This window comes from Eufriesea mexicana, unplaced genomic scaffold (assembly GCF_001483705.2).
Source record: "Eufriesea mexicana isolate 0111107269 unplaced genomic scaffold, ASM148370v2 scaffold4744748185, whole genome shotgun sequence".
Lineage (NCBI taxonomy): Eukaryota > Metazoa > Arthropoda > Insecta > Hymenoptera > Apidae > Eufriesea > Eufriesea mexicana.
The window spans coordinates 28,190-41,085 of NW_016907938.1; the positions used below are offsets into that span (position 1 = coordinate 28,190).

At 50.0% G+C, this 12,896-nt stretch overlaps 1 protein-coding gene across 3 annotated transcripts in view; it reads right to left on the reverse strand.

Moving 5' to 3' along the window:
• Positions 1-960: 960 nt before the first annotated feature.
• Positions 961-12,896, reverse strand: part of LOC108546399 (protein Tob1) — a 140,744-nt gene continuing 128,808 nt past the window's right edge. For all 3 annotated transcript variants that reach the window (XM_017898464.1, XM_017898463.1, XM_017898468.1), the window contains 2 exons: positions 3,260-4,204; positions 961-2,843 (listed from right to left, as the gene is read on the reverse strand). In XM_017898464.1, coding sequence (XP_017753953.1) covers positions 2,207-2,843; positions 3,260-3,990 — 1,368 coding nt within the window. In that variant the 5' untranslated portion in view covers positions 3,991-4,204 and the 3' untranslated portion in view covers positions 961-2,206. The remainder of the gene's footprint in view (positions 2,844-3,259; positions 4,205-12,896) is intronic.

The window sequence follows — 12,896 nt, forward strand, 5'->3', positions numbered from 1 at the left end:
CGCCGGTGTGTCGCGAAGTTAGACCACCGGAGGATGTTGTTCCGCTTTTGCTGGATCCGGCGACGCGTGGTGAACGCGAGGCGCGGTTTTTGGGGAGGAGGGATGAAAACGACGGGGACGTCGCGTCGAAAGGAAATCTCCGGGGAGATTAATCTCGGGACCGGAAGCGCACGGTTTCGCGGCGAGGCAGCGACGCAGCGCGGCCATGTTGTTGCTCGCGCGAACACGCCGCCATCCTTCTTCTCCGCTTTACTCCCTCCTCTTCCTTTTGCCTCGCTTTTTTCACTTTTTTTTCTCTCCTACGCTCTACTGCATTTATTATAAAAATAAAATGTAAAATCGTACCGAGGACGAGTTTTCCGAACGGTATGGAACCGCGAGCACCATCTGCGACTCGATCGAGAAAGAATCCCACGGCAGCCAGTGTTTTTCTTCGTCTTCTTACCACGATCCTGCGAGTACTATACTTTCGATTCCCGTTTCTTGCTCTCCTCTCTTCAAATTCCTCGGTCCTCTTCGTCTCTGGTGTTCTCGATCGTGGATTGGATCGTTCTTCGGGTCGTGTAGAACGAGAGGAATACACCGGGAAACGTGTATACGTGTATACGCGACTCAGCGTCCCCGGGTGTTCGTTCGTCGACGCTTCGACAGAGCGGCTACAGGTAGTCCCTACACCGTTTCGCGAGAACCCGCGAAGTGAGTGCATATTTTGAATATAATACATAGGCTCTACAGATATATTCAATATCAATTCTCCGACTATACCAGTGAAAAAATAAATTATTACACGTTGGTAATATCTGTGTGTACGTGTTGGTGAAGTCGTGCGCGATATTAAGTGTCCGCACACCCCGCCCTCCTGTGTCTTTCGCCTTGTCCGTGTGTATAATACCTGTGTGTACGTGTGTATGCGATCGCGGGTGTCACCACGCCACCAGCAGGCGGGGCGTTCCGTGTGTTCGCGTAGCAAATGTAGACGTATATATGCGTGTGTGTACATGTATGTACGTGGGGGTCGCCAGGTGAATGGGTGGGAGTGAGTGTGTCCGTTTGCGTGTGAATCTGGCCCGTGTGGAATTTTACGTACGCGTCGCGCACGTGTGTGTCTCTTGGCTCTTTCGCTGTCCCATGTGTAGGCGCATGGCGCATCGTTCGACCTTTATTCTCTCTCTCTCTCTCTCTCTCTTTCTCTCTCACTCTCTTTCTCTACCTCTCTTTCTCTGCCCCTCTCGAACCACGAACGAAATCACGAATTGGTCTCTGTGGCATAACAGAGTTCGCTTACGCGATACTCTTTTCCTCTCTCGCGACCGTCTGCCCGTCCGTCAGCCGCAAGATGGCCGACGCGGGTTAGAACGCGACACAGGGAGCAGCCATTCGTCGAACGGACGCGCAGCGCCATCGCAATCGGGTCCGTGGTGTCCGTGGTGTCCGTGTTGTTTCCGGTTACAGAATGTTAGGTACACGCGGCTCTCTGTACGTTAGTCGGTCGCAAAGTTCGCGTTCGCGAGTCCCGTCGCATCGAACAGTCCCTCCTCCTCTTCGTTCCTCCACCGCTACTCTCCTCTAAACGACTTGCACGCACGCTTCAGCACACAGGCGCACCGAACTTGAATCCCTCTCTACACGCTGCACGTAACCTCGCTCTCGCACACGCTCGTATTCTCTCTCATTCTCTCCCTAGCTCTCTCTCGCTTTCCCACTCTCTCTTCCTATCGCTCTATCTCTCTGTCTCGCGAATAGTCGGGTCGTCTTGATCCGCGTGCGCGTCGACCCGGTGTCTTCCTCGGTGCTGATTGCGTCCTCTCTGCCGAAGGTGTCTCTCTCCTCTTCTGTTCCCTGTCTCTCTGCCATCGTGCACGTTGTTCGCGCACAAACGACGACGGTGTGCCGATCGACTGGCTGTCCGCCGATCGACTAGCGAGAGAGGTACACCAACCACTGGGGTTCCCTCTCGACTGATCCGGATTCGTATCGAGCGAGAAAAGCGGGAGTGGATGAGCTCGTATCGATTCCTCGATGAAGGATCACGACAAACGACGACGACGACAACGACCACGCACGATGACCGATTCTTTAAGGGTTGACTATGCAGAGCTACCGTGGCGGCTTCCGGTTGGATGTCTCGTTCCGCCGGAGAGAGACAGAGTGGGAACTAGTGGGACTCTGGTCGCGCCAGACACTTGGTCTTCACTCGCGCGGGGTTTTAGTTGGCTACGAGGAGGTGCTGGTATTGGCTGGCTGGGTAAGGCGCCACGGAGCCGAGGCCAAAGTTGTTCAGGCCCTCTACGAGCGCTGTCTTGTCCTGTTGCTGTCCAGACCCGTTCACGTTGCTGTTCGTCACGGCGGAGCCGACTGGGCCGAGATTCCCGGCACTCTGCGAGTTCCCGTTGCTGCCTGCGGCGCTGCTGGTTCCGTTCACGCTGCCGCCGTAGAACTGATGGCCGGCGATCGTCGTTGGATCGAGGTAGGACGACGGGAAGTTCACGCCTGTGTACAGATCAGCGGAGAGGTAGCCGCCGTGGCTGGACGAGTCGAAGATGTTGCGATGAGAGAACTGGGGATGGTACGCGGCTGGCCCGTGCTGGAAGAAGTACGCGCTCGGATCCGTGTGTTGCTGACCGGCTCCAGCCACTATGCTTCCCGGTGACAGGCTGCGACTGCGAGGGGAGCTCTGTGACACTGGCAGGCCACCAGCGGCCGCCTGCTGCTGCTGCTGCTGCTGTTGCTGCTGTTGCTGCTGCTGCTGCTGCTGTTGGTGCTGTTGATGATGATGGTGATGGTGAATCTGTTGCTGCATGGCACGCTGCTTGATGTAGTTCGAGAACTCGGTGGGGGACATTCTGAAACAACACGATGACGTGCGGTTCATCTGTCTGTTCGGCAATCTACTCACGGGTCTCGTGGACGGGATTACGGTTCCGATACTGGTCTACGGGCTCGGTGGTAAGATCGTACTTGGTACGGTAAACCGTGATTACATCGCGCGAGGCAAGTTGGGAAACTGGTCGAACGAAGATTACCCTTCATATCGATATCTCGGTCAGTCTCGTAAGAGGGAACATTTCGTAGTCGTAAACGTCAGTGGTTTGACTCGAGTTACTTTCATCGTTCATTTTGCATCGACGAAAGATACAAAGATATTGGTCCGAATTAATAGGAAACAGCCACGAGTACCAAGTACGTATACCACCGACAAGGGGGGACCAACGTGTACGGTTCTCTAACCACGGAAAGATTGCAGGAATGGTTCACCAACCTGTTCGTCCGTTTGCTGCTGGTCTTCAGTTTGGTGCTACCAAACTTGGTCTGCGCGAAGGTGGCGGTGGTGAAGGTGAGCGGCGCGGTGGTTCGCGGGATGAAAGCCGGAACAGGACTAGGCGAGCCCTTGAAGGAGCTGGTGATGGGCGTCGGCGATGGCGCCGATGAGGAACCGGACCCGTGGCCGCTCTGTTGATTGTTCGACGAGCCGTTGCTCGCGTTACTGCCCAGCGAGCTCGGGAACGGCGACGTGGACTTTGGACTAAGGCTCAGCCGGCCCAGGGACGAGCCTACGGTCTCGATAGGCCTGAAGCACTGGGCCTCGGGATTGAAAGTCTTGGTGACCTCTCGGTCGGCCGAACTCTCGTCGTGAGGGTCTCCAGTCTCGGAGTAGAGGATCTTCACCGCGTTCATCTCGCCGATACGATAGCTCACCTCTCCGGGGTCTACCCAGACGGCCAACTCGGCGGGAAGGTTCTCCAAGACGTCCTGAATGGGCACGCCGCTCTCTTTGGCGGCCCGCTCCAACACCGGGTCCACCGGATCGCCAGTCTTCAGACATCTGAACGCGGATCCTTTGAACGGCTTCTCCGGGTACCAGTGTCCCTTGAACTTGTCCTTGAGCGCCTTCTCGAGCTCTTCGCCGAAGATGTTCACCCGCCTGCGCGGCAGCTTGTTGTAGAGGTAGGATATCACGAAGTTGAGCGCCACCTGCACCTCGATGTGCATCTTGCCCTTTGCTGGGAGAATCCTCGGGCTGTTGCTGGTCCTTGCAGCCGCGGAATTGCTTCCCCAGCACGTCCGCACAATCGGCCGTCTTGCCGCCAACGCCTCGCGACTCCACGACGACGCGCCACTAGGCGACACGGGCGTCGACAGTGGGCGTGGAACTTTTGGGTCTGGTGTTGGTTGGTCGTTAGACGGTTCTCTCGGATTGGCGAGACTGTAACGTGAAACGGGAGATCGATCGTTAGAGATCGGTTGGTTCCTCTATATTTCTCGATTTTAAGCTTATCTTAAGGGATGTATCGGGTGTCAACGTTTAACCCGTTGCACTGGTATCCACTGGTGTCGTTAGTAAAGAAAATTTTCCAAGTGCAAAGTTAACGAAGTCGCGATAGCTCGAACGCGACGATGGTATTGGATCTCTAAAAACTGTCGACCAACGTGTCGTACTGGATCGCAATAATTTGAAACGCATTAACCAAATTTTGCCTATCTCCCTTGCGATTATTTCTCAGCTACCGCGATTCCCCTTTGCAATTTCTGGCCACGTTCGGAAGAATTTCAAGAGAGAAACGATCCGTAACGAGCCCTCGGCGAGAAAAAGCTGCGCGTAAAAATTCGCGAGTCACGCACAAAGGAGACCTCTCTATGGAGCGATCGAGTGGTTTTCAATGAGTGCAAAATCACATTAAAAGAGTGCCGGAGCGAGTATCTTCGAAAGGTGGTGGCTTTTACCCCGTCTGGGCCCGTGTTATCGGCTCCTTTTCACGATCGCGCATTGATACGGAACGCCGATTCCGGTTACTCGGCCCGCTCTCGCCCTCTCAACAGACTCCAACGAGAGCCAATCGTTCCCGACGTATTCGCATAATGCTCCTCCAGGCTTCCTGGCCACCGCGACAAAGCCCTCTTATCTGAATCCTCGCCCCTTCTTCCTCCATCTCCTCGGTAATTTCCAACTCGATTACGCGCCATGAGAATTTTAACGATCGCCCTGCTTAGATAACGTGGAAACGTCTTGCTCTCGGCTCTCTCAAGATACTTGGTGCTCCACTCTAGACAGCGAGGCTTTGGCAAATGGTAGACGATGGGGTTAGCTTAGATAGTCAAGATAGATAATAGATCTTAATTCTTAGTCTTACTCCACTATCGTTTGTCAGAATAACCTTCGGTAGGAATGCTAGGGTTTGAGACTGAAAGTATGGGAATACTTGGGCCTAGTTAGCCGATGATGGACAGTAAACAGCTGCCTAGGATCCATGACGAACGGTATAACGATATTTATGACTGTATCGAATGCAAGTGAAGAGCGAAAGGTGTCTGAGAGTTTAAAGAAATGCGTGATTTAGAAAGAGAGCACGAGTATGTAATAAGACAGAGTGCAAGGTATAAATGAGGATGCAAGAGCTGTCCTAAGGCAATTCTTTACGAAGTATGAAGGAGAGTCGATGTGCGAGTGTCAGTTGCACGATTACAGACCAGTTATTAGTCTAGTCTAAGTCTCTTTTCGATCGTAATAAATAATATACCGGAATAAACACCATCTCTTACTCCCTCTATTCGCAAATAAAAAGTATCCCAACACGTATATCGATTACTTTTCACCAATTTGGCACTCGAGAAACGAGCAAAACTTCACCTATCCTAACTTCTGTCGAACAGGCCATCAGCGGGTCCCCCAAAAGCTACCCCCGTTCGAAAGTTCCGTCTATTCACGTGTCTCTTGCCGAGAAAAATGCTTAACGGGAACAGAAGCACTCAGACGCCGTAGCTTGCTCGAGATCCTCATTTCCGGTCGAGCTATCGGCTAAAAGTCGGCGGAGAAACTCGGCGAAGACGAGGAGCAGCCGAACTGTCCTGAGTCCGATCTCAAACGCGTCCACTTTGTAACGCTCGAGCGCGTATCAAGAAGAATATTCAGCTGGTCGCGCGATTACCGTGAAACGAACGCCAATAAAACGGATTGCCCTTACTGCCGTGGCCGAGTGGCCATCTTCCACGGCGGCGGCGTACTCGTCGCAATTGCGGAAGTTGCTCTCTGAACCCGAACGACATCGAGAGCGAAAGCCTTTCCTTTGCTCCCGACCCTCTTTGTTCTCCTTTCCCCTCGGTCCCAGCCACTTCTTCCGTTTCTTTCCCCTGTTTCCACCCTTTGTGTCCATTCCGCTCTCTTTGTTTCCCGTTATACATAAGCTTTTGTCCTTTTCTCCACGCCCTCTCCCTCTTTTATCTCCGACATCGTCCGCAGACGCTCGTATTCCCTCCTCGAGGATCGCTGGACGACCATCCAGGCTCTTCTGACCCGTCCTTCGAGTCCGTCTCGAATAGGAACTCGATTCCGACACGGTGCCGTTCCCTCTTTCTGGACGTTCCAGAGGAAAAGAGCACAGGAAGACGCAACGAGTTTCCAAGGAGTTCGCCGGACCGGCGGCCATTTTGTAACGCTGCGCGAGAGAACGTTCGCGAGGTTGCTACTGCTCTCTAGTGTTCTTCCAGGTCTTCCTGCTTCTTTTTAACTAAATTTTTGCCTCGCTTTTAAGTCTCGTCCCTCGTAACGGCATTAGCCGCGTATAACACTGGGCTACCTGGCCGAAACTCGCAGGTGGACAACGTGCCACCGTGGGTATTTTTCAATTACGAATACGGGACATCCTCGTGGCTGGCGAGAGGCACATTTGCGTCCCATGCTTGCGGTCTTGGCACGAAAAAATACGCGGTTAACCTGGAAATTTTATCGCGGGACAAATGACCTGGTGATGTTCGAATTTTCTGCCGGAAGTCGAGAAAGATCTCGTTGCTTTAGAGGAACGACGAGTTTTTCGGTTCTCGTCTTGGCAATTTATATTTTCCCTTGGATATACGCACCAAGCAGCTCCCTTTGTTTGAAATAGTTTACTCGAGTGAAATTAATAGACGCGTGACTCAAGAAGAATAGGAAGCGTGCATGTATATACAAATTCCAAGTATGCATTATGTTCCATAGAGGATTAATAGCGCGTGGATCAGTATGCAGACGAATCAAAGTTGAATAGGAAGTGAATGAATTGAGCACATACACTTCATTCTCGGATGGCATTCACGTTACAATTTAGGGTTTGTGCAACCTTTACACACGACTGCTTGCACAAATTAGCCGCGGCTATTTATACGATTCGTTCACAATGCACTCGACGGTATTTATTTCCGTTCTCATACACATTCCCCTTAATCTTCGTCGATGTCTTCCTCGCCAAAATTAATCAAATAATCTCATCACAGCCTATCAGAGCACTTAAAAAACAATAGGACCAGAATAGAGCATTTACGCCATCTGTACAGATTTTATCAGAATTAATCGAGTGATCTCGTCGTAGTCTATGAAACCACGCCAGGAAGGAAGGCGCAGAAATACGAAATATAACGCGAAGAAGAGAGCAATAAGTAATACACCGAACCACCAAACTATTTCTCCTCGGCTCCTTTCATCCCCATCGAGCTTCCACCTCGACTCCCGACAAAATTACCAAAACCATTCCACCGAGTAGCCCCGAGTCTCGTTCCTCATACCGCGTATCTTTCGAAACGCGGCAGAACTCATTCCTCAAGAGCCGTCGATACTTGCCAAGAAACGGAAGTGGAGGCTGAAACCGCCTCTACACCCACTTTCCCACCCCTCTCACCGGCAACCCCCGGCGAGTCACCGTCCGAAGGGAAAATGTTTTCGTTCCAGCCACCTCCTCCGGCAGCCGTGGCTGGATATGTAGGTTAACCCCGCTGCACCCTTTCTGCCTCCAGTAGTACTACACGCAGGCAGCATCGCGTAGGACCAAGTTCGTCTCGAGCGCTTTACAACGTGGTCTGAGTCATCTATTAAACAACTGCAGCCTGGCTAACTGCTAATTAAGTGGCAAGACTCTCGTTCCACCCTCTGGGTGGAATTAAAAACGAATAGGGGCGACGAGGATGCGGCTTTGGGGTTGAATAGACTTCGGGATCTCTTTGGTCTTTGTGTCATTGGAAATACAGGGTGACTCGATGACCAAGGTCCTACGTGGTATATTATACTACCCTGCAGCATTGGACATTGATCGCATCGAATCCTCCCGAGACATTTTCTGGGAGTAACGCGAGAGATTTTGCAGTGATTCTCCCGGTGCTCGGGGTTTGGCGAAACGAAGAAAGGAGAAGGGTTGACAGCCTCTGCGAGCGGGTTCTCCGGTGGTGGTAAATGGTTTCTGAGAAGAGTCGATGTAAAAAGGCAGGCACCGCGCGGCTGGATGGAATGGAACTGGGCTAGATCCAAAGTAGGTTCGAACTAGGCCTGATGCAGACACGCGGGCTGAGAGCGAGTTGAAAATAAGATCGAAGTAGGCTTGAAGTTGGCTGAAAGCAGGCCCAAAGAGGACTCGAAGTGGGTCGTGTCGATGCGAGCCGAAAGGAAGGCCGAAGTGGGCCAAAAGTAGGCTCCAAGTAGGCCTGATGCTAATGATAGTTCCGAAAGTGTGTCTAAAAATTTGGGGCGAGATTTCAATTGCATTTTTCGCCGCGCGAGAGTCCTCGTCGAACTTGGGAATAAGTACTTAATTAGGCAGTCTTCGATCTACCCTTTTGCAGACACGAATGTTGTCACGAATTTTGACAGTTTGCTTGTCGATACCTCTCATCTGTATCCATCACTGCGCTCATACTCTCTGCAATTTTATGTCAACAAATGTGTCCATCTGACTCTTCAAATCTAGCAAATAGGTAATCTGTCGATTACCCTATGACAGAATTATCATAGGAAACCGTGCTAGAGCACATGCTCTGGTACCCAACCGAGAACTTCAACGTGGAATCAAAAATGGCACTGCAGAGCTGTTAATAATCGCAACGTGTAAATAGAATAATTTTCCCGTCCGTGCCAACTTCATCCACAGCCATGGAAGAAAGCAGTCCAAATAAACCGAACGTTCGTTACTCCTGCGACTTCAGAGAGTCGGAAATAGCCCAAGACAAACTTCCTACTTCGCGAGCAAACGCAGGTCCCCTGAATTTCGCGCAAAAGCCCGTGGCCCGACTTCACGGGGGTACAATTACGGCGCTGGAGCCGAAAAAGAGCATCCCCCGTGAGTCACCGCGACATCCACGCAACCCTATCACCGCGGTCCCCCATCGAGCCGTCAGCCAACCGACTGCGGAGGCCGCGGCGAAGGGTGACGCGATTCAAAGGACAGCCTTTTTTCCGGCCTTCGTGGAACCTTGGGGGTGAGAACTCCGGGGTTGGTTGCAGGTGCGCGTAAAGACCCACGAGTACGCCCTTTCCCGGCTGCTGAATGGAGGCCACGTGGCTGAAGGGGCACTGAATGTGGGCCAGAGGAGTGCTCTTCAGCGAACCAAGTCAATGGAGCACAGATCCAACCGATCCTATCCTTTCTTTTCTCAGCCTGCTTTCAGCCTCCGACGTATTTTCTTGCGTTTTCGCGGTGTACAGCGACGAATCGAAGGGACGGTGAAGTCTGACGGTAATTATGCCACTCGATACCTCGAGTGGCGCTCCCTTCCATCGAGAGCTCGATGGCGTCGTTTCGATGAACGACGCGTAATTGCGCATCCGTGCATGGGGGAACTGTGCCGTGCTCCACGTGCTGCAACCGATGCAATCGATTTTGGCAGCCGGGGCCCTGTTTTTCCGGGCATCGTCCACTTCTTTCCCAACTTTTCCAGACGCGGCTGAAAAACGGGAGCATTCGCGGATACTCTGCTCAAGAATTACGTATTTGCTCATTTTTGGATCAACGTGTTCCAAGAACACGTAGGGAAAAATATGGCGACCCGATCTTTGATTTCGTTTTATTTTTGACATGATCGAAAGGGTCGATGAAAATGGAGTATGAAAATTTTAAAAAATCGGACATTTCTAGAAATTTATAGCAGAAGTGCAACATTATTTATCGATCGAATTAACACGTATATCTTTTATAAATTAAAATTTTGCAAGATAAAACGAAGATAAGAAAAGCTCCAATCTGACATCTTCCGTGAAGCCTCCAACGAAAATGGCGACGCGCAGTTTCCTATTTTCCATTACGATTAATTCCGCTCGCAGCAGCGAGCGAGATTTAACGAATCCCTTAATTGTAATTACCGCGAGGTGCTAACGATGACAATTCTCTCGTGCATTTTTTCTCTTCCGTTTTCTCTTCTTTGAAACGCGCAGGGTGGAAGGAAGGCTGGCAGATTCCGAGGGAAAGGTATTCGTCGAATGAAGACAGAAGTATGCAGCCGGGAAGCAGTGGAAAGTGGATTTAATTACGACTCGACCTAAATAGGGTCAAGACACGGGTGCTCGACCCGACCTGGCCGCCCCTGCCTTCTGTCGCTCGAGTGGAAAGGTGTTTAAATTGCTTCCTCGTCAAACGCGAAACTAACAGTTCTCGTAAAAATACTACCACGCTTCGGGCCAGCCAGACAGAAAATGAATAAACAAATTGCGTAATTTCGCAGACGAATGTCAAAAAGTCCATTGACATTTATCGCTGATTTAATGGTAGAAATACCGACTTCTCTTCCTTTCTTTCAGAATAACAATGTTGCATCTGCACTGTTACCAGTGCACACGCGAATTTCCTCTATTACGATGATTGCAATCATACGAATAATAATTATAATATGAGCATAAACGCGAAAGATCGGACTTTCAAATTGGTTTGTTCACAAGAATATCGCATACGTTGATCACGAGACCTTTTTATAAATTAAATATACACATCGAACTTGGGCTTTGAGAGAAATATTGCATACATCGGTAGCAAATGCGGAAAAAATTATTAAGATACGCGATGATAAATGGAAAATTTGCAAAATAGTAGATGCAAATTTACTTTTTACAGGGATCATCGAGGTGCCTGAACATGAGACCTTTTGCGCGTTATTTCAGGTGAATACTCTATTGATTCTAATTTCGCATTAATCACTGTATCAATGTCACCTTATGGTTTCGAATAATTTCTAATATTTTTCTAACATCTGTCAATTATGTTTACGCCAAATGCGGTACAAATTCCGTATCTGTGACAGTCATTTTGGGATTTTTTACACGTCCAGCATGTTTGTCGAATGATGAAGAAATTTCGAGTTCAATACGCGTATTTACCTTACCTTTTCTCACGGATACCTGCAACCTCGTCCATCAATAAACAGCGAGTAACAAAAATTTTCGACGTCGATTACTACGACAGATCGAGGAAAAATATTATCGATCTCAGTAAAAATCATTATCTCGCGAAAATCGACGAAAATTTGACAGCAAAGATCGAAAACCATGTCACGCTTCGTGTCACCCAGTCACCAAGAATTCCTAATTCTTCCTGACTAACCTAATCCCGACTCCGCCAGGTGCCATCTCCTTGCATCTACTCAACAAGCCCAAGCACCGGAAACTATCCCTCTAAATACACCACGAGCGCAACAACATGACACAACAAGTTAGAATTAGGTCCTGCAAGGAGATCCTACTGCTCGGTAACTTGCTCCACCAGTTCGCCAAGTTGTCCGGCTGTCATTCTCTGTTTGAGAAAATTCAAGGCTGCCGTGTCGCGATGGAGACCTTCGTTGGTCGATTCATCGCGGTGTCGTTGAATCGAACGGTCTCTCCGAGGCGACGCGTCCTCTCTCGTCTGCCACTGGCAACTCTCCGATTACTCTGTCCTGACAATGAATAGACGTCGGACGGGAGGAAACCGTGCGGAATCGACGTTACGTAACGACCGGTTATACAACGAATCGCCGAGCTCATGTGCGCGGACCGGCCGTCATGGCGACGTTTTAAAGGTCGCCCCGACGTCGCATAAACAAATCGCACACCGCGTGCAACGGCAGACAGGTATCGATTCGCGGGTACCGCTGCCACGACGACCTTATGCCTCCCTTTTGGCGCATCGAGACGCTGCGCCACCCGATCTCGCCGCGGATCGATCGATCCCATCGTCCACTGCCTACTCTATATATGCTTCTATTTCGCGATCGCGATGCCTTTCCGGGTACACGTGCAAATTTCATCGCGTTTTCGGGATAAATATCGCATCCCCGAGGGAATGGGGAGTGGATTGGACGATGGTGGGCGAATAGTGGGTTTTCGGGTCGTGGCTGATGCGAATGGTTTTGGGTTCCTCTGGGTCGTGGAGTAATATCGGTATTGACCCTTTTGCTACTACGGGTGACTATAGTCATCGGCCACAAACATTGAGCAAAAATTCAGACAAGTGCTACCGTTCTTCTTCGCAAAGAATTGCAAGAGCTAATACGATGCTCGGTCTTTCCTCTTTTATTTTTCCTTCAAAAAGACTTGGCCTCGAATGCTAAAGATTCACGATAGTAATGTTTTTATCATTGGTATGATGCTTCGTTCTACGGGAGAGACTTTGCGACGATACCTGCCGTAGCGAAAGGGTTAATATCGCGAGTATTATGGATACGATAGTCTCGTTGACATTAAAAATATTCTTTTAGGGATATTTAATTGTACAAGAAACGATGGTAATACTTGCATATGTGCATTTCCTAAGTTTTCCAATCCTAGAGATCTTATTTCTTTTTTATTAAATTTGAATTATGCCTATTCTATATATGCTTCCCTTTCGCGATCGCGATGCCTTTCCGGGTACACGTGCAAATTTCATCGCGTTTTCGGAATAAATATCGCATCCCCGAGGGAGTGGGGCGTGGATTGGACGATGGTGAGCGAATGGTGGGTTTTCGGGTCGTGGTTGATGCTAGTGGTTTTGGGTTTCTCTGGGTGATGGAGTAATATCGGTATCAATATTGCGAGTATTATATCATAGATACGATAATCTCGTCGATATTAAAAATATTCTTTTAGGGATATTTAATTGTAGAGGAAACGATGGTAATACTTGCATATGTAAATTTCCCAAGTTTTCCAATCTAAG